Source organism: Barbus barbus (genome assembly GCF_936440315.1).
Source record: "Barbus barbus genome assembly, chromosome: 27".
Taxonomy (NCBI): Eukaryota; Metazoa; Chordata; class Actinopteri; order Cypriniformes; family Cyprinidae; genus Barbus; species Barbus barbus.
In genome coordinates, this window is record NC_136755.1 from 7,820,695 (window position 1) to 7,846,209 (window position 25,515).

At 38.1% G+C, this 25,515-nt stretch overlaps 1 protein-coding gene across 3 annotated transcripts; it reads left to right on the top strand.

Moving 5' to 3' along the window:
- The first annotated feature begins 135 nt into the window (after positions 1 to 135).
- Positions 136 to 24,894, top strand: LOC306846963 (E3 ubiquitin-protein ligase MYLIP-A-like). 3 transcript variants are annotated; one of them, XM_079380692.1, is made up of 9 exons: positions 140 to 212; positions 360 to 502; positions 1,533 to 1,653; positions 3,038 to 3,228; positions 18,446 to 18,631; positions 19,911 to 20,108; positions 20,250 to 20,414; positions 21,874 to 22,285; positions 23,658 to 24,894. In XM_079380692.1, exons 3-9 carry the CDS (start codon positions 1,567 to 1,569, stop codon positions 23,835 to 23,837), a joined length of 1,419 nt encoding a protein of 472 aa, XP_079236818.1. In that variant the 5' UTR covers positions 140 to 212; positions 360 to 502; positions 1,533 to 1,566; the 3' UTR covers positions 23,838 to 24,894. The 3 variants fall into 3 exon arrangements, with proteins under 3 accessions (XP_079236819.1, XP_079236818.1, XP_079236817.1); XM_079380693.1 differs by having other exon boundaries at positions 136 to 502; XM_079380691.1 differs by lacking the exons at positions 140 to 212; positions 360 to 502 and having other exon boundaries at positions 1,401 to 1,653.
- The last annotated feature ends 621 nt before the right edge of the window (positions 24,895 to 25,515 follow it).

A 25,515-nucleotide genomic window follows, 5' to 3' on the forward strand; every position in this document is an offset into this window, starting at 1 on the left:
AGGGTTGTAAGCAAACATGCATAATACATGTGAAGTGTAATCTCAAATCAGTAATACATTGGCACTCACTCCATCCGTCTTCTGGCTTTGGATGAGACCGCAGGCTCTGGCGTTGGGCCGCATTCTTACTTAAGAGATATTTGCTAGGATGTACTCAAGTGTAATTGTGATCATAAAATAGTGTCTCAGAAGGACAAGCAATCGAACTTCAAGTAAAGTTTCTTGCGAGGTTTAATTTTGTCACACAAAATATTTATTTTATGCAAAATATTCATTTTTATAATTTATATTGAAAACACATATATAATTTTGTTTAATTGTATTTTAATACATTGCATTTAATTGTATTTATTGGAAAGGGTTCAAATATGCAAAAGATGTTGGAAAACTGAAGATTCTGCAGGACCTGGAGGATTTTTCTGAAGAACAGTGCTCAGTTTAACTGTTCAGAACAAACAAGGGACTCATGAACAACCATCACAAAACATCATAGATCATCCAGGTAACCACACACAGTATTAAGAACCAAGGGTTCACAAACTTTTGAATGGGGTTATTTTAATAATTTCAGCTATTTTTTTGTCTTGTGGACTATATGTAAACATCTTTTATTGAAAACATCTTAATCAGGACAGTACTAAATAAAAAATAACATGCATTTTGAATGATCTCTCTTATTTTGTTAAAATTATTCACATTTTCACAGATTCTGCAAGGGTTTCCCAAACTTTCGCATGCAACTGTAGATAGATAGATAGAGGCCAATGTGAGCTCCATTTTAATGTGGCCTAAATAAATAATAAATGTAGGCCTATAATCATGATCATTAGCATGTTAACTGGTGAACTGGAATATATAGGGGGAAATTATTTTGTTTTTGGGGGGGGGGGGGGGGGTATATAAGATTATCTAATAATCTGTGATAGGATGTTACTGTATTTCTGCAGTATGTACACTGTAAAAAAAAAAAAGTTGAGCCAACTTAAAATTTTAAGACAACCAGCTTCAGCAGATTTTTGAGTTCTCTCAACTTGTTGTTTTAAGTTTATACAACAAAAAGTTGAGGATCTCCTACAAAAATAAATTGAGAGAACTCAAAAATCTGCTGAAGCTGGTTGATTTTTTTTACAGTGTAGGCCTACACTAGTGTATGTACTGTACATGTGTAGGCTAAGCATATTTGTAATGCACATTCTTTCTCTTTTTTTGTTGTCTGAAGTAAATCAACTTGACTCGAGCATCTTCATAAATATAACGCACCTGAAGGGGACGCTCGTATCGTCTAGTATTCACTACTAAGTGAACATGGCAGGCTTTCTGTTGCTGTCAGAGCGTTCGCTGTAGGCTTTGATCCGCTTCGTGTGATTGGCTGTGGTTTGAGTGGGCGGGGTTTAAACAGCGCTTCGTATACATATACAGCAGGAAGCGCTCAGCCACAGAGAGACAGAAGGCTTGAGGAAAGTCAGCGAGGGCTGATGTAGGCTGTTTAGAGAGGACGACAGTGAAAGCTGTTTGTACTGTTTTTCGTACAGGACGGGTAGACCAAAGACAAAACACCGCTCCAAAATGCTCTGCCATGTAACTCGACCGGACGCGGTGGTGATGGAGATTGAAGTGGACGCGAAGGCGAACGGAGAGGACTGTCTGAATAAGGTAAGATGATGAATGAAAGTCTTAATGTGAAATGGATTATTACACGTTTTTGAAGCGTGCATGTATACGACCAGCCCTCGTGCGTTACTGAAAAGAACAAATTTTGAAAAACAAAATCTGTAGCCTGAGCGCGGAATGAATGAGTTTATATGAAGCACACGGAAACTTGATTTCAACAGCAGTCTGTTTATGTCTTTTATTTCACGCGTTTATTTGGGTGAACATGACTAAATATTTTTAGCATGTTCTTAAATCATTTTTAAGTCCCATTCGAACATTTCTTTCGTTAGATCATTCACACAAATAATCAAATGTTAGGCTGCACATATATTGTATTGTTCCAAAACAAACTAAATGATTTTGCATGATAATTAACAAACACTGTTTTGTAGGTTAAACGTTTACGTGATTATTTTCAGAAAAAAAAAAAGTTTGGTTAATCTAAACAATAGTGCGTGCATGTGTGATGGCATGCTCGAGGTTACTAAAGTTCATTCGCTTCAGCTGCAGATGTTTGGCTCGTGCGTGGAGATCCTACACCACCTCCGACGTAAGTCACAAAATGGATGGTTTTTCAACATGTTATAAATGTTTTAAGGACATCTCTGAAGTTGTATTGTATGATTTTTGCACAAACCTCAAACTTTGTAGTCTAGCACCAATTTTGAGAACATGAAATTAAAGGAATTTGTTGCGTTTTCATGGCGATGTAACGAGGCTTAAATTAGTGAATTAATTTCGCTTGTGTAAGCATTTCATCTCCAGGATATTTTTATGAACTGTACAAACTTTATTTCCCTCTATAGCATGTCTAAAGGCTTCATTTTTCCTCTCTGGACTTCAGATTTGCCCTTTAAAGGGATTTTTCTCGCCTCTATTACATAAGTGAGACTTTGAGGAGAAATAATAGCCTCCTGAGAACTAAAATAACAGTTTGTTTTTGATCTTGATTTGTTAAAATAAGCCATGATTTTACTACAAAATAAACCCCCCAAAAAACACGGTTACTATAGTTAATCCATGGTAACACTAACCATAGTTTAACCATGGTATTTGTAATAAAACTGGTTATACAGATGGTAATCAATGTGCCAAAAAACCATGGTTACTACACTTTTACTCTAGTAAAGCCATGGTGTATTATATTATAAACTAATACATTTAGCAAAGTTTATGGTTAAAGGAATAATTTGTCCATAAATAAGGATGAGTAAATTATGGCACAATTCTCTGGTAAAAAAGAAAATGCTTTACTTTGATGGCAAACACAAAAAGAGATGGGCATAATGTCCAGCTGCTTTTATCGCCGCAAAGAAAGTTTAAGGGGACAAGGAAACAAATTCTGATGTTTAACAAAATGTGATTCTTTCTTTGATGGTGACAGGTATGTCGGAAGTTGGGAATTATTGAGGTGGATTACTTTGGGCTGCAGTTTTCTGGCAGTAAGGGAGAGAACCTGTGGCTGAACCTGAGGAACAGAATCTCCCAGCAGATGGACAATCTCACGCCCTGCAGACTACGGCTTCGAGTAAAGTTCTTCGTGGAGCCTCACCTTATTCTGCAGGAGCAGACGAGGTATGTACACCCAAAAAACCATGTGTATTACATAAGTTTAGCACAGATATATTTTCAATCGCCGAACACTATGATTGAGCGCTTCAGAGCTTCACTCTCCATCGCGATGTGCAGCACACCTGTGTTTGATGTACCGTAAGCTCTAGTGTGAAGGCGCATGTCTCGTTGTCGCACACACAAAGAAAGAAAGAGCAATACCCCTTTTCCACCAAGGCAGTTCCAGTGCTGGTTCGGAGCCAAAGCCTAGTTTCAAACCGGTTTGTTGTCTTTCGACACCCAAAGCACCAGCTCCGAATCAGGAAAAGCAGTTTGTAAGCTAGCCCAGCAATCTTTTGGTGCTAAAGGAAGAACCGCTTGCGTCAGGGGCTGGGGGCGGGGTTACCGTGACCAACAAGACGACAGAAACTTTGGACCGCCATATTTGAAACGGCAGCTGAACACGTTGGATTTGCCGTGTTTGGATGCCGATGTATGTTCGCAAAGATATGAACATCAATAGCAACGCAACGTCGGCCATTGTTGATAGTTGTTTAGGCTTGTTTGGGATGGATCAGCACTGCGCGGACCGGTCGGTGCAAGCCATCGGGGTGCTGTGGGAGCGACTGGAAAGCAGATGGCTCTTTATGCTTTTGTGGTGCTTTAGTGTGTTGTGTGCTGATCTGTCTGTTGTGTTTGGCGCTGCCGCGCTAGTGAATCGAAATATGAAACGTATTCAGTGACGTAAGACCTAGGGGTGGCACGGTACACAGATGTCACGGTTCGGTACGTACCTCGGTTCGGGGGTCACGGTTCGATACAATTTCGGTACAACAGGGAAAAAAAAGACATCTACTTTGCTCAGTTTTTTTTATTTTGATGTGAAAATGCTAAATATTATTACATGTTATATATATAAAATCTGTTTTGTTTTCATTGTGAGTGTACACAAATAAAAGCAGACCTTTAACTACAAGCAACAGCACAAATAAAAATACAATAGAGTAAAGATACAAATAAAATAATCTGATTTTCAGGGGGTTTTTTAGGTACAGAAATTGAAGTACGATTAAAGTAATCAAAGGTAAAACAGCATTGCATATTTGACTGTATAAATTAAAGATTACTCTTTATTAAAGTTACAAAAGCGATTCAATCAAGAGCAGTGAGTGATTTCTTTGTTGTTGCTGTTTATTTAATATTAACTGTCACTTTAAGAGAAAGCACTGATACTGTACGCCCAGCCGGCTATGTCTGCTATAGGATACTTACCAAGACGGGCATTTTGACAGAATTTTGTGTGAATTTATCCATTAAAACACAATACTTCAGAGAGAGCTTCATATTTGTGCGCGTTCTGAGGCGCAGGTTTGTGCGCTTCTGATGAGCGCACGCACAAATCTTCTCACTGCGCGCGCGAGCTCGCGTCCTCTGGCTCTTAAATATTTGAGCTGGCAAAGCTTACATGACTTTAGTCTAAACACCGACATCAACGTGTGCTGTTCAGGTCTCACCTGTGCGCGCGCTAACAGCACCCGGGTGATGACGGAATAAATGCTCATATTCCAGCATACGGCACTCGCATTGAACAAGAGTGAATGATTTGTCCACTTTTTTTTTTTTTTTTTTTCTTTCTCATCGCTGTTGTTATAATGTACTGGGAAGCCAGAATGCGCATCCATTAACAGAAACATACATTAGCCGAACCCTATTTGTTTTACGTGTTATTTATAACAAACCACATGCGTTGTCAGAATTCAGTTGAACCGCGGTCCTAGCGCGTGCCGAACCGTGTGTGGAGAACCGTGCGGTTCGGTTTTTTTCCGCGAACCGTGCCACCCCTAGTAAGACCTGGCTCTGTATTGGCTCTCTGCAAAAGCAACCGGTTCTTAAAGGGCTCACCAACTAGGAACCGGCAATAGAACTGGCTCTGAACTAGTACCTGGTTCCTGCTGTTGGAAAGGGTGTATTAGAGACTTGCATAACATGCAGAAATTACTTGCTACATGTAAACTATATTCTTTGTTGTATTTTCCTGTCAAAATAACAGCGTTCCTTTTGGAATACTTCAGCTTTTAAGAACTGCCGGGTTTTCTGGTAGGGGGTGGAACTAATGTGCAAACGACAATCTCATTGGCTGCCGCTCACCTATTATCGTCCCTGTTTTGATTTGAGCAAATCAGTTTGAGCGAATGCAGACAACCTGATTAATATTCATTAATCCAGCAGCTTATTAATCCTTAGTGCGTTTTATATTGTTCTTATTAATAGAATTATTCTTCCTCCTCCTCCTTATTGTCATCATCAGTATCTTATCAGTATTATTGTTAGTTTTTTCCCATTTTTATTTTTTTACAGAAACACTGACCAAAAAAGCACCACCACCAGTCCCAAGTTTAGTTAAAATGACTAATATGCATTCATGCATGGTTACCAAGTTTGAATTACTAATTACTAAAGTCATTAAATAGGCCTACTTAATTATCATATTATAATGCTTGACTGACTGATGTTAAGAGTATACTTTCAGATATTTAAAAGTGATGGCGATTCAATTGCCAAGGTGTCCGTATATGGTTGAAAAAAGAAATGGATATTGTTTGAGGAAGTTGTGACCGAGAACATTTCATCATCGTTTACGAGTAGAGACCTTTTTAAACTTCCGTTCCAATAAAGTTAGAGAGAAATTCAGAAGAACGACAAAGACAACTGAGCATGTGGGTGTATGCATGTTTTGTGTGATATTAGTGGAAGTAAAGCCATTTATCTTCCATTCACTGTCTAATGTGAATTCCACGCCCGACTTGAGCTATATCTTGTTTTTAAAGTGTGACTGTGTTAAGATATAACCACAAAAAATCTAGGGCATGTTGCATATTAAATTAATTTAGCAATGCTGGTTTTGAGTGTTCTTTCAGCTTCACATGTGTCTCGGGTAGAGAAAGAGAGCGAGCACTTTGCACAGTAGCCTGTAAAGGTGTTTTTTTGTTTTTTCTCTCAGTACAGTGGTTTGCCCTGTAATAACCCTGCTCCCTGTGGGTTACTGTAGGTCGTTGTGCTATGAGTGGCAGCAGGAAATGTGATCCCCCTGCTCAGAAGCTCCGACCCACAGAGACTGAGCTGGCAGAGTCACCACCACCTCATGCTCTTTTATTCACTGCAACTGTGGAGTTTTGTTACTTTGTCCAATTGAGACCAATGTGGAGCACAGCTTAAAGAACACAAGTTTACAAGTTAAACTCTAGTAGCAGTATATGTGGTATTCTTGACCAAGTTATTTTTATTTTAAAAAATTACAGTAAACTACAGTGAACGTACATGGGCAACACAAATGTTAAAACTCAGACTGTTTTGAAAGTATAAGCACAAGACTTAAGGGGATATTTCACCAAAAAAAAAAAGAAAATTCTGTGATTTACCCTCATGTCATTCCGAAACTTTGAGTTTGTTTTGAGGAAAACAAAATGAGATCTTTTGAAGAATGTTGGTAACCAGACAGTTTTGGTGATCATTGAGACAAAGGCATTTCTCTCAATATAATCATCTGTGTTCATATTAGAGAAAGTTACAGTTTTACACAGTAAATAATGACCAAATTAAAATTTTTGGGTGAACTGTCCCTTTTAAGAACTACGTGCAATGATGAGACTAGTGTGATATAACCGCTTATCCTTGTCCATTTTATTTGTATCCTATTTTCTGCTCTTATGACCATGCATGTTGTATGTTTGTGAAGAATCAGTGTTATTAACTAAAATAATTTTTGTTCATTGAAATGGTTGAATATTAGACGAAAAGCTTAAACTTAAATGAAAATATTACCTTTGTAATTAACTGAGATGAGCTTGAACTGGAAAAACTACAATTACTAAAATTTTAAAATTACGTAGAAATTTAATATTAAAAGAATTATGTAACAATTACTCAAATTTAAATAAAAATGAAATTACAAAAAACTGAGAATTCACTTTTTTTTAAATGGTATAAAAATATTAATAATACTGAAATAATGAATGTAAAATTTCACAAGTGCTTTAAAAATCAGAGCTTCACTTTTTATCCCTCAAAAATGCAACTGCTGTTTGCTTACTAGCAAGGTTAGTAGGAGATTCTGTCAGATTAGTCTTGTGGCTTTGGAAATAAAGTGCATTTTAATGTTTGTGTTAGTCTGTGTACTTTTATTGTAAGTCCCAGACTGTAACAACTGATTACTGTAACGGAGTTAATTGTTTTCTGTGGTCAGGGACATTCTTCCATTTAAATTCTCTATGGTTTTCCATTCCATTTTTTCCTTTTCTGAACTAAAATTGAAGAAATGAACGCTTTGGATAGGGCTCTGCAATTCAAAAATGAAATTAAGCTGTTAGTCTGAGGTTTTGAAGCGCTCCGGCAGTCAACTTCCTCCCCAGAGATAATTTGACTGGGTAGATACAATGCATGTCATGTAAATGAACTCTTTCCGCACAGACAGGTGTTAACAAGGTTTTTCATCCAGTCTCTCTTGTTTTTTCACATTCTCCTTGTGTGATGTTATAAGTAGTGGCACATGCTCATTCGTACTTCATTAACTGAACTTTTTAGTGAGTATGTACCTGCAGTGTACCACCTTCAACCCCACTGAACTCTATCGTCCTCCGGTATCTGCTGTGTGCCGTTATTTCATAGGCAGCCCATCTTGGAGCCCCGCGTTCTGTGCTCTCCAAACTCTGCTGGGTCCTTTTCAATAAAATGAAATGGCATGGCGTGCCAGATCCCGCAGGCATTCCCACATCCATGCATTCTCTAGGCAGAGCGTATGTGTGCTTCCGTTTCCTGGAGTGTCCTTTTTTTTTGTAAGGATTTGTAACTTTAAAAGCCCCTTTTTTTTGGTTTGGTTGGTTCTCCGCTGACCTGAGAGAGATTAGCAGGGTTTACTGACAGACGACGGATGGAAAGATTGAGGAATTTTGGGGGGAGGGAGAAAATTGGACTGGTAATAAAAATTTACACGTTGCGCTTCTTTACCCAAAACTACTTGATGTGAGGTGGAGGGACGTCGCACCCCTAGAGCCGCCACACGTAATTTCATTCAAGCTGGGCGGCCTTACAAATGGGCACAAAAACGTCTTGCCGTGTGTGAAGACTGACATGTTGGGAAAATCTGAGATGGCAGGGGCTGAGACTGTTTCACTGTCGACATCAGGATGAGAGCAAAGCTTTGATCAGGCTGAGATTGATTATTTGGAAGAGAAAATGTGAGGCACACTGAATAACAATGAATACAGTCATTGTACCCTATATGTGGCAGGAGCTGGCAGTGTTCAGAATGGAACATTAGCATATTGCTTAACGGCAGCGCCTGAGCACACAGCGCTCACATTCTCCCTCTTGTTCGCTGTCGTCGTTAAGAGTTCTGACTAAGTCAGTCCGTGCAAATTAAATGCGGACAGGAGGAGACTTCAGCTTCACTGGAGACGAGCAATCGACAAACTGTAAACTCGTGATTTCAAATTATGTTGAGCTTTATGCATTTGCCCACTGTCATATTCATGTCAGTTTCACTGTGTGCTGTATGTAAAATGAGGCTTTATTTGAAAAACAAAAAGATTCCCAATGCGCACAAACTTCCCAGAATACTGAGTGCCCTGTTGTTTACGGTGTTTACTTTCATTTTAATTAAATTTAAATATTTTATTTATTTGTGAAAATACTTTGCCATCTAAAGTATGTGTTTATTTTAAACTTATATTTTGTATCCATTTTCAAATTTCTTAAATCTTAATTAAAAATAAATCAAATTATATCGGCCACCCTGCTTTCCAAGATATCTGCATCGGCTTTCAATAAAACAATATCGGTCGACCACTCATTTTAATATCTGCCATTTGAAAGTGAAATTCTGGCTGATACGATAAGTTGATAATTAATGTTCTTTCATTCCTCTAAAAACACAAAGTATAAAACACTAATTTTGTCAAGGGAACCATACAAGAGTAATCGACTACATGGAGAAATTGACGCCCATAACAGAATATAAATGGCTGCCTGGTATTTCTGAGTGTAATGCAGGCTGCTGTCACATGAAAACAGTCCATTGTTAACTTTTTGGCACCGTTGTAGATTTGTGTGCGTGCACATGCATGCATGATGCGACCTAGCCTCAAGGGTCATGTTCCCTAACCTTGTTTGTGCAATGACCTCTGCCCTACTTCGACACTGCGTTCCACTGCTCCTCGCATTGACTGGCAGTGAGCTCTGGCATATATTCACCACAAACTCATACAAATGCAGCCTGAAGCCACATGGTTTTCCCCACAGAGCATTTTAAGTGGAATTGTGTATGCGCATGAAGTTTGCCATTCTCTCTCATCATTTTGTGTCTGGAACTTTTGAGGTCATCTTAGAAAATGTGTGAATGTATTGCAGCTGTAAGGGATCAAACATTCCTGTAAAACCATTACAGAGGTCCGAAGTGCTGATTTACGACTGAAAGTGAGCTCATGAGGACTCATGCACATTACAAACAGGTGCAAGAGTGGTTGATTCAACCTTTGCTGGAAGTTACAAAAAAGTACTGTGACAGAACTGTGGTTCACTGGTGGTAATTTTTGATTTCAACCTTCAATTTTGGTGGCAACCTTCACAAGTCACTTCTATGGTGTTGCACATTTCTGAGTGAAATTGGCTTTCTAATGTAAAAAAAAAGGGGGCGGGACTAAGATTTATCTATCAGAATTGATTGGATCTTTAAAAAAGTGGGTAATACTGATCAGAATTAAGTTGACTGGTTGAATGGGAGGTTCTGGAAACAAGGATTCAGTTAATAATTTTAACTGAAGTCTTTTTCTCAATGGCTTGCCTCATTACAAAAAGCAAATTCAGTGTACCTTGACATTCTGGAGTTGGAAATGTTTGAATGAGAAAGGGCCACGCTCCGACCCCTGCTGCACCTCTGTACCAGTTCAGGACTAGGACTAGATGCTCGGGCTTTCACACTTTCTCTACTTCCTTTTCTATCTCTGTCTGTACTGTTATGTAAGATGCACTAAACAGTGCACAGGCCTCTGAATGCCGAAGAGCCGCTTATATAAGCCCCAGAGCGGGCCAAATGGAACAGCTTTTGTGTCTGTGGTCCATTATTATGACAGTTCTTCATGTTCATTAGTATTAGTGCATCTTCCAAAAATAGATCATTATACTTCCTCGGTGGAGAGTGCTGGTGGATGATTGCCAGATAGAAATGTTTACTAGTACAGCAAAAGGGATTCGGCACAAATGATTGTTTCCAGTGCTTGGAAGTCTATGTTTTCTGTTTTAATTATGGGCTGGGCAAAATCCTCAAACGAGGTGCAGTTTAAAGATAACCACTGGCCTTGAGGGCCTAATCCTGCTTGCAGAATTACTGGATCTTTTGAGGATCAGAGCTGCCCCACCTCTTCTCCCAACCACAAACACTCGCATGTTAAAGAAACACCACTCCAAAAAAGCATCTCTTAATCTGTCCTGCTCTATTTTCAGTATGCATAATCGGACATAATGTTCACACTCACGTCAAGCCAAGTGTTGGCTGACATGTTTTTAAAACTCTTTCTGGCAACGTCACATCCCATATCAGATTCGGAGACAAATGCAGCTTCATGTGACCGAGTAAACAATTCTCCCCCAAAGGCATTACAAACTAGCAAAAGCTCTGACACAGGTTTTTTTTTTTTTTTTTTAATTGACGTGTGTGTGTGTGTGTGTGCGCGCTGCTGTGGCAAATCCTTGCGCACTTCATGCATTCATGCAAATCCCCATTAAAATAAATATTTGCCAGTGTTTACTTACTGACACTGCATAAACTGTAATGAGTAGATGCCTTAATGCCACCTTGTTGAACCTCATTAAACCATACTAGAGGCCACTTTTGGCTGCAAAGCGGTTGATGTACACCGTTTTTGTTGTTATGAAGGGAGAATTAAGGTCATTAGTGAGTAGTCGGCACTACACAACGGTGGCATGTTCATGATTATCCTCTAGCTAGTCTTTATGGCATGCTATGCGTGCTGGGCTTGTGTAAAGATGCCTGTATTGTTTTGGAGGGCTTGAGTGTTTGGCATTCTCATCAGGACTGAATGATGTTGATCCACAGAGGCCAGCACCATTAGGAAAGGCACAGCACACTTTAAATAAGAGAAGGGCTATTTTAAACATTAATCTGTGCACTGGTTTAGCTTCAGCCCATTGGGAAGAGCAGCAAATAATGTTTTTAAGATTAAGTCGTGTACATACTCTTGCCTTGGCTATTTGGTTCTTGTTCAGAAACATGAGAACATCTACACTTGTATTCTTGTAACACCGCTGGTTTTCTTTATGCCTGCAAATATGCAAAACTTGCTGCTGTGATCTCAGGTCTGGTTATCTTCACCGTCAGCCCTGGGTGTTGTCAGCAGGAATTGGTGAGCGGGTGCTATTCAGGGTCAACACGAGCATAAACCGACAACTGCAGAGACAAACCTCTCTCCCTACATCAGATCCTAACAAGAACGATAAGAACTTCGGCAATCCCAGTAAGCTCCTGATTACCTCCTTACCGCAGGAAGACTATGACGCGCAATATCCTCCTGTATCCTGTTGATATATGGATCACAAAACAGAAGCCTTTGCGAATGGCATACATACGTTGAAACCTTGAGCTGTGATGATAACATGGGGAATGGTTTGCAAAAAAAATTTTTTTTTTCTTCCTTTTTAGTACCATTCTTGCCCTTTTCCAACTTCAGACCTAAAATGGCCATTAGTGTAGCACAAAATCAGTCCTGTCCAATGGTTGGTAGAAAATGTCCATTTTGAAATTGCTCTAGACTAACTAAAATTTTCATTGGTAAAGTGGGTGAAGATCCTCCAATATCTCTGAGGCATATTTTGGGCTGTAATGGTTTCGCTATGGCTTTGTAATTTTTAGTTAATTATTCAAATGAAGTGAGAGGTTTCAGATGAAAAACAGATTAATAAAAAAAATCACTTGTTTCTTGCCACAAATATAGATGTGGTAGGTGGCATTGCATTCAGTTATAAACACTAAGTATTTTTTACTTCAGAAAATGACACAAGGCCAAAAAAAATTAAAAAGATGACTGTGGCGTTCCCATGTAAAGTCACATTTCTGATTCAGTGCCAAGTTACTTGAGCATTGTCTGAGGCTTATTTCATTAATTAGTGTAATATAGAAGTATAGACATTCAAATGCAAAACTGAGGTGTGATATTCTATGTGAGATGTTAATGTTAAGCCTTGAGCTTACATCTAGCTCTCTTTCTCTTGATTTAATGATCATTTTATGAATTAAAACACTAGAGCTCTCTTGTTTTACCGTGTTACTGGATTACATGCGCTTCGATGACAGCAGAACAGGTTTAACCACATTTGTGGATGAACTATAGTAACCTACACCTCTCTTGAGCTGAGTGTGTATTACTCAGAAATGATGTTGGGTTGTCTCTGCGCAGAACTTAATTTTGTGGGAGTTTTTTCAGCCTACGGCATTATTACCGTTTGCAAAGTTGATGCAGAACGCATCACTTACCAGAGGCGTTAGCTCACAAACATGTCTTTGTTTGAATACCCGAATTTATCGGCGTGTTTGGGCGCGTGATGATTAACACTTTGTGGGTTAGCGAGGAGGTTGTTTACCTGTGATGCTTAGAGCTGGTGGCAGGGTTTACTAGAGTTCATTGACTGAGAGTAACCCCCGCCACATGGCTCACAGCAATGTTATTTGACTAATTCTGAAGCCACATTGTTTCAAAGGGTGCCTGAAAGAATGAAACTCCTGTGCAGATTGGCCTCTTTGTTGCTGTCTCTGGGCAGAAGCTTCTCGTTTCGTTTCAGAGGAATGTTTTTATCTTTGCGGCAGACCCCCCAAACATCTGGCCCCCAACAATGAGTCTGCCTGTAACGGAGAAGATAAAAAAAAAATTAGAAAGGAAAGAATTAGTGAGAACAAAAACAGTGACTTGTAAGGTTATGGAGAGGACTTGATCTTACTACACGTCATGTTTCCCAGTTTAATTTATTTGTGATATTTATAATATTTAAATTGTGTATTTTTTCAACTTCAGTTAAACAGGATTGCCTTGAACATGTGAAATGCTTAACATGTAAAAGTAGGTTTGCAAAAAAAACTAAAATTTACTGTCTTGCCAACCTTCAGCCCATTTAGTTAAACCCTTCAATGTCTCCCAAAGTGATCATCTGATTGACGATGCCATAAATTGTTAACTTTGAGTAATTCAGGTTATTTTCTTTCTGCCTGTCGTAAGATTTACTTAACAGCCAAACATCTGAGGAAGTTCTGCAGAAAGTGCACTGCATTTGAAGGCAAAACCTCAAACCCACAAAAGGCCTCCTTCGCAAAGCTCAAGCTCTCAGATATCATGCCATGACCCATTTCTTGTCAGCAGAACGGTACAGGCGTTTTAATTGAATTCTTCCAGTCACACAATCAAATGCTCCTCCTGCAAAGTGAGGATTTCTTGGTCTCTTTTTGTGAGGAACTCTGAGATCATTTACTTCTGAGAAAATGTAGGCCCCTCAAAGAAAAGAGTTGCATGTTTGTGCAGTTAAGTTTTGTTTTGAAGATATTAGTGGAAGGTTTTACTTTTGTTGTTGAGGTGCGACAATCATATTTAAAACTTTAGTGTATTAGTGTAAATTTATGTAGTAAATGCAAACTAATGGGGTGTTGGATGCCTTTTAAAGGCATTAACCAAAACATGTAGAGTTGAATGGTAGGAAAAACTGACTGCGTTGTGCTCTAGTTTAACTTATCGCCTCAGACCGGTGCAGTGGCATTGCTGATGAAGGCTACAGAAAGGCAGGATCATATATTTTATAACATGAATGTTTGACCTTGTGCACACATACTCGGCGTTTACTTTCACTTTGCTGAAAAGGCTATGAAGTGAGATGTAGTGAGAACGAGTGTGGCCCCCAGACCCCCTCTCATGCCCACTAATCTGATATCATTAAGACTTTAGACTCCCCCACAACCGGCTGTTCTCAGCTGCTCATAGCTGATCAAGTCTTTTCCCTTGTGAGGGGAAAAAAACTTTCTGCACTCCTTTTAAAGTATATTATTTGCATAATAAGTGCACTTGGTGTGATCTGAGTGTAATGTTTTTGGACAAATAACTGAATGTTAATTGCAATTAAATGGAAATGTATTCTAGTTAAATCTAGCTAAATTTTATATTAAATGCATTTAGACGAATTTGAGTGCTTTTTAAAAAAAAAAAAAAAAAGTATCTTTATGCAATTTCATAAATACTAATTTAGTCTCTGAAATGGTGTTTAAGGCTTAATGTACTGACAAGCATTTATTAAAATATACTTTAACGTCACTTCTATTGAAACTTATTTCATGCATTTGATTAAATTTAGTAAATACACATTTGTAATGACATTTCAATTTGGCACAATTACAATCAATTACTTATGTGCTTTGTTAGTCAATGGAAAAAGGAACAAAAAATATTTAAACTATGATTTGAAGTACTTTAATAAAACTTTTAATTTAACACGATTACAATGCATTTCAGAAAATACAAGTGTCCATTTCGTTACAAGTGCAATTTAAGTACACTTACTTGACCCTTTTTTCATTAGTATTATCTCAAAGTACAGAAAATAATATAAAATCGTTTACATTTATTCTTTATTTATTGATTTAATTGATGATATTTGGTTTTATTTTTGTGTGTGCCCAATATGAGACATTTATATGAATAAATTTGAGATTTTCAATGGTCACTAAGTTTTTGGCAACAAGTCCCCTTTTTAAGGCCTTTCCACACTTGAGTGCGACGCGAAAAAGCGAGGCGAATCGCCGACGGACGTTGCTTTCACACGGAGCGCGAAACGAATGTTCGCCTTCTGCTAATTCACGCCTGCACACTAGGGGGCGCCAACCAACGATGTATTTTTCCTCAGATATGTGTCTCGTATACGGACTTAACATCTAAATTAAGATGAACAAAATTTGGTTCTACACCAGAAACACAAACTATCTATAATGCTTACAAGAATAGGCTACATCCTAAAATATATTTAGAAGTACAATTAGCATCAAGCTACACTTGAAAATGTATTTATGTATTTGCTTACCCACTTTAAACCATCGAGTGCTTGTAATAACTTCCGATTGTGTTTTTTTTATAGTTGATTTTGATTCTGTAATAAGCAGACACATGCACTTTGTATGTTTAATAACGCTACACTGTCAAACATCCTTTATTGCTATAAAAAATACCATGAGCTGCACACAAAACGCATACAGAAAATATATCGTCGTCATGTCTTTTTGCGTTCATATTTCATGTGTAGAAAAATCAACCTGTGAGAATAAATCTGTTCTCAAATACCAACAATAACAAGAACTCCGCATCCACTCTCTTATCCGGAATACTCATCTTCGGTGTTTGTTTACACCAGTTTTCGAAACTGCGCCACCATTCTCAGCCTTTTGTGCAACAGCAGCTGCTCCGATCACGTGGTCCTAACTCAAATCTCATTGGACGGCCCGTGTTTTCGCTTTGCGAAACTGAAAATATTCGTTGTACTGGACGAAAAAAAACCTTTCGCATTTTCGGTGCGCGACTGTTCGCGGTCTATGTGGAAGCATCCATAGGAAGCTGTTGTTTTATTCCAGCACGTCATTGCAACCGAAATTCGTTTAGCTTTTTTTGCGCTCAGTGTGGAAAGGCATTTAACCGTGGTAAAATCACATTGTGTGGTGGTGTTTGATGTCGAGTGGCTGCATCAGCGCAGCTGCGTGTTTCTAAGATTAGTCTTGTAATGATCCTGACTGAACCGGCGCTGCATGTTCTGGCCTGGAGTAGCTGGAGTTTGACCGCTAGTAACCTCTCTGTCTCCCTGCCCCCATCAGCCGCCTTTGTTTTGCCTGCCAGGTAATTTATCACATGAGTCTGATGTCACCACAGGGAAGTGCCTCGTCAGGCCGGCCGAGACTCCCTTTGTCAAACAGCAGGTCTTGTTTATTTGTCTGGCCTATGAATCCACCTCAATCTTCGTTCTCCACATTTTTTCTAGTGTCTTTTTTCATCCAAAGTCAATGTTTATCGGCCCGGGGCTTTTGTCGGCAGCGTTGCACGAACTGATATGCCAGTGTTTGTTTTCCTAAAGAACCATCGCCTGCGTGCAGAGCAGGAGTATCTCCCAGCCTGTTTTTGGTGTTCCCATGCTCTGTTGGCTGGGGGAACAGAGGCATGCTGGGGGAAAACATCAGCCCTGTTTGGTCTCCAAACCTAGTCTCGGGGGACTTGCAAAATTTGACATTGTGTCCTGTAGTGGATATAAATGGACATTAGGGTAGGGGGACATAAGGGCTTTGGATCAGATATACAGAAACCTGCTGGAGCTGGTTAGTTCAGGAAGAAGGGTGGTTTTTAGGTGGTAGTTCACCCATGATGCTACTAGATAGATTTGTGAAGAACCACGGGAGAAGATGAGCTGCTGATACGGTTCAGACAAATTCGACTTGTTTTTCACTGAACAGAAGTATGGCGCAGATGCAAAACCACACACAAACATGTTTGTTAATCTTAAAAAAAAAAAAGTGGTGGTAGTAGTGTCACAAGTAAATAACTTTTACAATTGTTTAATCAAAAAATTTTATTTTAAGTAGTTAATAACATCTCATTTGGATTTAGTTTTAACTCTAGTATGACAGAAATTTTTCACAGATTTTTACATTTCTGTTTTTGTTTTGTTTGTTCATGCACAGTGCAGACATGCAATAAGCATTTGTTTCATAGTTTATTTACATAGTCTTTTCTATAATATTTTCTTCAGTTTTTTTCATGCACAATGCAGAGTCACGTCTTTTTTTTTTTTTTATTCCTAGTTTCATTACTTCAGTCTTTTGAAATATAGTTAATCTTTAATGCTGAATGTACGTACAAGCATTTATGAGAATATATTTTAATGTAATTTCTATTGAAACTTATGTTATGCATTTGATTTGTATTTGTAAATACACATTTGTAATGAAGTATCAGTTTACTTCAAATATTAACTTTAATACTAAATGACACCAAAATTATAATCAATTACTTTACCTGTGCTTTAGTATGTTAGGCAACACATCAAAATAAGCGTACTTTAAAGAATGAAAAAAAATATTTAAACAATGATTTAATGTAGGCCTACTTTAAAGAAACTTTTAATTTAACATGATTACAGTGGTTTTTTTTTTTTTTGTTTTGTTTTTATACAATGTGCAATTATAACTTCCAGATTTTTCAGTCCTGCTCTTCTAATAATTTACTGAATGTAACTTATTGACTAATCACGTAAATCATTGTGCATCTGCACAATACCTTATTGTTTGCTGTTATGGTGTAATTCAATTCCATTTATCTGTACATTTTACAGTGGAACAGGAAGTATCCTGACACTTGGTCAAGGTGAAAAACATTCCCTTAAAGAGAATCAGTCAATAACAAAGCAGAGTTATCATGGCTGCAAGCCTGGTTTGTGACTTTAAATTCAAGTTTTATCCTTGAGACTTCTGTCATTGATCGATCAAAGAATAAATACGGACAGTCCCACGGACAGCTGAAAAAAGATCCATCTTCAGTAAGACACAATTAGCACACCTGAATTACAGCTACAGGGATTTGTCAGCTTTGTCAACAGTGAGTAGTGAGTGGTTTTCATGCTTTGTTTGAGATGGCATGCTTATCGTTTGGAAACATGCCGACAGCGTTCTGCATTAAGAGCCGCATAACTGTAAGCAACAGACACGAGAGATAAGACCGAGACTGGAGCAAAGGTCAAACCAATTCTCACACACGCATGCAGTTGCAATATTCTCCTGTTTGGTTTTTGAAGTGAAAGTGACCATTTCGAATTGAAACCGTCATTTCTGCTTTTCCTTTGACCTTTTGTTATTTTCAATTGACTTTTTGCCACTTCTGGTTTTCACTGTTCCTTTTTAAAGGATCGGTTCACCTACAAATGATCTCTATTCATGGATCATGCTAAAATGCTTGATGGATCCAGAACATAAGAGCATGTGCAAGACGTGTTTTTGTAATGAAAGTTCCTCGTCACCTGTTTCAGCCGTGGATCACTCTCGCTTTCCTGTCGTACCACCTGTCGACATCCATATGTGCTTCCCTCACTTTCCACAGCACCACCAGCCACTTGTTTCCATTCGTAACTAACTTTCTCTTTTTTGTCTTTCTGTTCTGCTCCACAGACACCTGTTTTTTATGCATGTGAAAGAGGATCTGCATCGTGGACATCTGCGGATGTGCTCTGAACAGGCCGAAGAGCTCAGCGCCCTCCTGGCACAGGCAGAGTTCGGTGACTATAACCAGAACACAGCCAAATACTGGTACACTGAACTCTGTGCCACAGAGCCCAACCAAGCCACCATCAACAGGTAAACAAACTAAATGTCACTCACTATCATCTCTGTGACTTTCAACTTGTGTGTGGGGTTTTTTTTTTTTTTTTCTATTACAAACATCTGCTGTGGTAATCAAGAAAATCATAAATGGTTGTTTGTAGAGTTTATCTTCCTTGTATTAAACCCGGAACCTACCTTTTTTACAGGTGATAATTTAGGTTATCCATTTCATAAATCGATTGGAGAGAATAAAGTAATTGAGGTTGTCTGATGTGGTGCAATATTTTTCTATTAATATATAATTTGATTAGATGATTCATAGACTTGCTTTATCAGCTTTTTTTTTTTTTTTTTTTTTTTTTAAATACACAATGTTTGGGTTGGTAAGGTTTATTTTTTTTTAATGGATGGTATAATATATTTGAAGTCTATTATACCAAGGCTGCATTTATTTGATCAAAATGCAATAAAATCAGCAATATATCAGTAATATTTATTTTAATATATTTTTAAATATATATTTTCAAGAGAAGTGACGGTGTACTTTCTTACTGTTACTTCAGTATAAAGGTTTTTTTTTTTTGTTAACCCTCAAATACATTTTTAAACTGGTTGTTAGGAGAAAGTGAAGGGAGCTGCGCTGTAATCTGCGCACTCCTGTGAACATCTTATCCAGAGCCGCGCGGATGTAAACAAAGCTCTCCTAATGCTGTTTGACTAATTACACTGCTCCTTTTATAGAGTTCTGTTCAGACTCTTTAGCTTGTTTGAGTTAGATAACAGACGACCTAATCAACTACAATCAAAGAGGATTCATTAGATCTGCCTGTAGTGATTAATTATCATTGTCACCGAATCAAATAAAGACTAATGCGTACAAGATAATCACAGGGCCTCATACAGGGGAGCACGAAGCCATGGACTTTGTCAGTGACTGACGAGTTATTTTAGCCTACTAGTTTATGCACAATATATTGGCAACTTTATTGGTTAACGCACATGTTAACGTACTTTTAAAATGATCTACCAGTCTGTTTTATATGCTGATACTGGAAGCAGATAATATCAGTTCTTAAGTACTGTTTCCAGTTTAAACAATAAGTCATTAGCCATAATACAAGTAATTGCCGTTTTGTCATATGTTACCAGCTGTAATAAAAGGGATTATTAGTTTAATAGTAATTTGATTTTTTTGTTAAAGGTTTTTCTTTGGTCACACACTAAAAGTAAATCTCAAAACAGATTTTTCTTCCTCTGTCCTGCTTTTCACAGGATCAGCATTAGGCTCAATGTGTCTCTTGTTTTTTGTCAGTATCATAGCCAAGCACAAGGCTCTGGAGGGTCTGAGCCAGGCATCGGTGGAGTACCAGGCCCTGCAGCTGGTGTCGTCTCTGGAGCATTATGGGGTGGAGTGGCATTGGGTGCGGGACGCTGAAGGACAGAGGTTGGCTATCGGTGTGGGACCAGACGGTATCGCTATCTGCCGAGAGGACTTCAGTCTGGTTAACAGGTTAGGCATGGGATAAAGTGCTCTTGATGGCGTAACTGTCATAAAATAACGCCCAGCTCACATCAGAATCAATCATGTAACATGAAATCAGTTTGTGCCGTCGCTGCCTTTCAGTAATGCGTCATTTTCCTTTCAATGCAGGATATCCTATCCCATAATACAAATTGCCACGCAATCAGGGAAGAGCGTGTACTTGACGGTCACCAAGGAAACCAGCGACAGTGTGGTCCTGCTGTTCAAGTTAATCAGTAATAGAGCAGCCAGCGGTCTGTATCGGGCCATCACCGAAACGCATGCCTTTTACAGGTGAGACACCATAAAACCCTTCGTTGAGTACAATAATGCATCATTGCATTCTAAAACATCATTATCTTTTCCTCTTGTTAATGTGCAGCTCTGCCAGGCTTAACACTACACATCTTGTGCTCACGACTTCTGTTACGTGACTGAGTATCTAGCATGCTTTAGTTTACCTGTCTGGACCACTCAACATATGTTGTTCTTTACACATTGTTATGATAGAAAGGAAATCTCACTTTGGCCTGGCTGTTGTTAAATGTTCTGTTGTATTTTCTTCATAGCCTCTGTCAGCAGTTTTGTGCTTCTGGTTTTTGTGTGGTTGTCAGAAAAGTACAGAATTTTGTGCTTTTGTTTTGGACTTTCTCTGAGCATAGTTTATTGCACAACCAGCTTCGGCCTTTGTAAACCGCTAGCTGAGAGAATGTCTTGCACCGTTAAACAGATTACAAAGTAACTAAGAGCAAGCTGCACAATTGGGTCAAAAAAAAAAGTATGTTGTAACAATTCTGAATTCTAAAATAACATTTTTAAACATTTTATAAAATAAATTCAGAATGGATTGATTTCATTGAATGGATTCATTGTATTTTATTAATCAATCACTTTTTTTCTTTATTTAGGGGATTTTATTTATTGACTGACTGGATTTAATGTGCATTTATTATTATTTTTTTATTGACTGACTAAATAAAATACAATCGATGAATCAATAAATACATAATACAATCAGTCAATAAATAAAATAAAATCTATAAATAAAATCCCATCTATTAAAAGCAGACTTCCAGTTTTCATGAGTGTCCTTTCCCTCTTAATCTAATTTTCACTGATAATTCTCATTGTAATATAGTAATGTTTTGATGGGGAAAATGTGCTGATTTGTAATGGAAATGTCACAGTGCCACAGAACATAATTAAGTGCTTCTCCTTAAGCAAAATTAAGTCATTTTTGATTTTATAGTGACGCATAACCTGGAACTTTCTGATGAACAGACAATTAAAATGTTGGGGTTCGTTCAATCTTAGGAGACATTGTGATGTTCCCATTATTCAACCGATGGCAAATTTCCACTGCAAAGGTGGCACAGAAGTGCTTCTGAAGTGGCATTTATGCATCTTTACACAGATTGTTTAATGTTGCTCTGTGCCTGCTTAAAGACTCTTCTAGACAGACTGGCAATAAAACCGCTTACACCTGTTTAAATGTGGTTTAAACCAGGTTTCCTCAGCCCCCGATAAGAGCTTTTATTGCCAAGACGTTGAAGAACATCTACTGCTCTCTACCCTTGAACTCTAACAAGCGGCAACATCCTTCATTTTCACAACTACAGCACCTTTCCAGTAGCCCGTTATCTCTGATGGATAATGGATCGTTTGAGCTCCTGTGTGGCAGACGCAGAGCACATAATGTGTTAGTGTGTAATATGCAGTCTCGCTCACCGATCGCTCTTGTTTTTGTCTGCAGGTGTGACACGGTAACTGATGCCGTCATGATGCAATACAGCCGGGATTTCAAGGGTCACCTGGCTTCGCTTTTCCTCAATGAGAACATCAACATGGGCAAGAAGTATGTATTTGACATCCGGCGGACCTCCAAGGAAGTGTACGACTACGCCAGACGCGCGCTGTACAATGCTGGAATCGTGGACATGATGTCGAGGCCGGGCGAGCGCACTCCGTCGTCCCGCTCGCTGTGCCGTGAGCAGGAGGGGGTGCTGGACTGCGGGGGCTGCCAGCAGAGCCGGCTGCTGCAGGAGAAGCTGCAGAAACTGCGGGAGGCGCTGCTGTGCATGCTGTGCTGCGAGGAAGAGATTGACGCCGCGTTCTGCCCCTGCGGTCACATGGTGTGCTGCCAGAACTGTGCTGAACAGCTGCAGGTCAGAGAACATTTAGGAGCTTTTTACCCAACATTGTCAAATGTCAAAGTAATAAAGCCGTTTTGGTTATGATAATGAAGAAAAGTAGCTGTAGTAGTAAAAATGTATATCTTAAAGTTTTGTTAAAATATATATTTTAAGAAGTCACTAACAAATTAAAGTCATGTGGTGCAACCACCTGCCGGAACTGAAATGCAAAATATCAGAATTTTACGAGTTTGTACTTATTTGAACAATGCTTGAAACGTGGTATTACGAGCACTTCCTGTGTCTATTTGCCTCTTTAAGATGAATCGCTTGATGTATTCCCCAGTTGTAAGTTGCTTTGGATAAAAGCGTCTGCTAAATGAATAAATGTAAATGACAGGCAAGGCTAGTTCAGGTTGCAAAATTTAATGTGATGTGACTCATCAAAAGTGTAATATTTATGAATTAATTTGATTTGTTTAAAGAGATTAAATACATTAATATAAATAAATGTTCTTGTAAATTTAAAAACTTCTTAATGAATAAAACTAAGATGTCTGCATTCACATTCAGTGTTTAGTATTATGTATTATAGTGTTTATTATTTTAAATTAGCTTTTATACTTTCCAGTTTTCATTTGAATTTTGTTGGGTTTTTCTTCACTTCTATAGCTTCAATTTAATTTTATTTCTATTTTAATAATTTTATTAGAACAAAATTGTCAAGACAACATTTCTAAACATTTTTAGAAGTTTGTTTTTAATGTAATTTTATTTAAATTTCCAAAACCAGTTTTTAATAGTTTCAGATTACAAAAAAGATTTGCATGTATTCAAAGTGTTAAAAAAAAAAAAAAAAAATTAGGTCTTTAAATTTAAACTCTTAAAGTAAAATTTATTTGAAATTTAGATATGAAATAACTGTAACAATGCTTAGTTTTGCATAATCCAGTGAATTGAAATACTTTCTTATTTGACTATTCTTTTAATTTACAATTTTATGGAAATAAACCAAAAGATTTATTCATAATAAATGACATCAGTACAAAATGACTTTACAACTTTGCTGATTTTTATGATGTTATTGGGAAATATAGCTAATTCCAATAAACAAGTAAACTCAGCATCATATTACAGGTCAGACCTATTTTGGTCCTTTGCTGCGTGTTTCTTTAGCACTCTCACACTTAAATAACACGAAACTACTAATTGCTGTGCAAATACATCTACCGGGAAATAAGCAGTAAGAAAAAATCTCTTCTGTTGACCACATATGCCACCCAGCCTTAATTGCCACGATCTACCATTTGACTTATGTCATTTATTTGCAGGCAGTATAACAATAGTCCTAGCATGTTATAGTGGTGAATGCTTACTGATTAAGTCTGTTGTTGTCTCTGTACAGTCATGCCCGGTGTGTCGGTCCGAGGTGGAACACGTCCAGCATGTCTACTTGCCTACATGCACCAGTCTGCTCAACCTGACCATCGGCGGCGATAACAGCCCCGAACCCATCCACCGAGGCATGGCCTCCCACACCTGCACTACCGAATACAACACCACGGAGAAGATCTACCAAAACTAAGCTTGCCTGCCACTCTTCCACATGACTTTTGAGTTCAGTTGATGCAGTGGATGACTAAGAGTCTGAGCGCCGCGCTGGTTGTGTTGCTCCTCGTGTGATGTTTGTGACTGTTTTGTCTCTTAAATTAATTGTATCAGTTGATCTGATAAATATATTTGAGTTGTTTTTTGTACACGCAGCAGCATGCAGAATGTGTTTTTTTTTTTTTTTTTTTTTTTTTTTTTTTTTTTTTTTTTGCGCCTCATAACCTGCACAAATCTGTATGCCACGAAGATATTTTTTTTAGGAACTAGCTTTTCTTTTCCATAATTTAATTGAATTTTACGCTTTACTTTTAATATGCAGCCTCCACTGTTTCTTTTGCAGTGGATTTGAGTTTTTTTAGATTTGTTTTGAGGTTTTCATAGTTTCCATGCCAATGAAGAGGTATTTATGGCAAGGGGCACAAACCCTCGCAGCACTTTGAGCAGAGAGGAAGTCGTCAAACTACTGATCCTCTATTCATATGTATATTCATCGCTTCCAAACCCGACTGGTAAACACTCCTTAAGGCCCAGAAGTTTATGCTTTTATTTCAGCGTTATGGTCATCCTGTGATTTGCTCTGAATTTAAAGGGTACTGAATGATCTCTGTGCAATGCTAACCGTTTTAAGAGATTTGGACCTTTTTTATGCTTTTGTTTTTGTGGAAGATGTGGGACGTTTTCTGTAGGAAGATTAAAAAAATTATCTAATCGACACTGTCACTTTACCAAGGAGTTTCTTAAGTGTATTGTTCCTAGGGGTTTGCCTTAATGTAGCAGCAACACTGTGTTTGATATGCATTCTTTCTTTGCACAGACTATTAATGAGAGATGAAGAGGACTTTTCTTTACTGCTGACATCTGATATCGAACTGTCACAGCAGGAGAGATTTTTTTTTTTCAATTTGTACAAGTAGGATTTGTTTCTGTTTGTTTGAAGCAAAAACTATGCTCTGTAAATATAGAAGTGACTCTCAATCTTTTATATTTCTTTGAACGAGAGGTATTAATAAAGCTTTTTTTTTTTTAAACTAACATTGTGTATGTGTTTTTGTCAAATGGCGTCCTAGTTTCCTGCTTTGTTTTGCCTGAAAATATACTAGTAATACAGGTACATCTCAATTTATATTGTTCTTTTTTTTTTTTCTTTTTTTTCTTGTAGCTTATTTCAAAAAGTGAAACTTTCATATATTTTAGATTCATTACATGCAAAGTGAAACATTTCAAAAGTTTTGTTTTAATGTTGTTGATTAGAGCTTAAAGCTCATGAAAGTCAAAAATCAGTATCTCAAAATATTAGAATATTTATATTTGAGTTTCAATTAATGACCATCCATACAGTATAAATTCTGGGTATCTCTTGTTCTTTGAAACCACAATAATGGGGAAGACTGCTGACTTGGCAATGATCCAGAAGACGAACATTGACGCCCTCCACAAAGAGGGTAAGTCACAGAGGGTCATTACTGAAAGCTGTGGCTGTTTACAGAGTGCTGTATCAAAGCATATTAAATGCAAAGTTGACTGGAAGGAAGAATTTGGGTAGGAAAAGGTGCACAAGCAACAGGTATGACCGCAAGCTTGAGAATACTATCAAACAAAGCTGATTCAAACACTTGGGAGAGCTTCACAAGGAGTGAACTGAAGCTGGAGTC

Excerpts from the sequence above, each read along its gene's own strand:
- LOC306846963 (XM_079380693.1), top strand. The coding sequence starts at position 1,567 with ATGCTCTGCCATGTAACTCGACCGGACGCGGTGGTGATGGAGATTGAA. Across the intron at positions 1,654-3,037 it reads GAGAGGACTGTCTGAATAAG|GTATGTCGGAAGTTGGGAAT; the intron begins GTAAGATGATGA and ends TGATGGTGACAG. Across the intron at positions 22,286-23,657 it reads ACTGTGCTGAACAGCTGCAG|TCATGCCCGGTGTGTCGGTC; the intron begins GTCAGAGAACAT and ends GTCTCTGTACAG.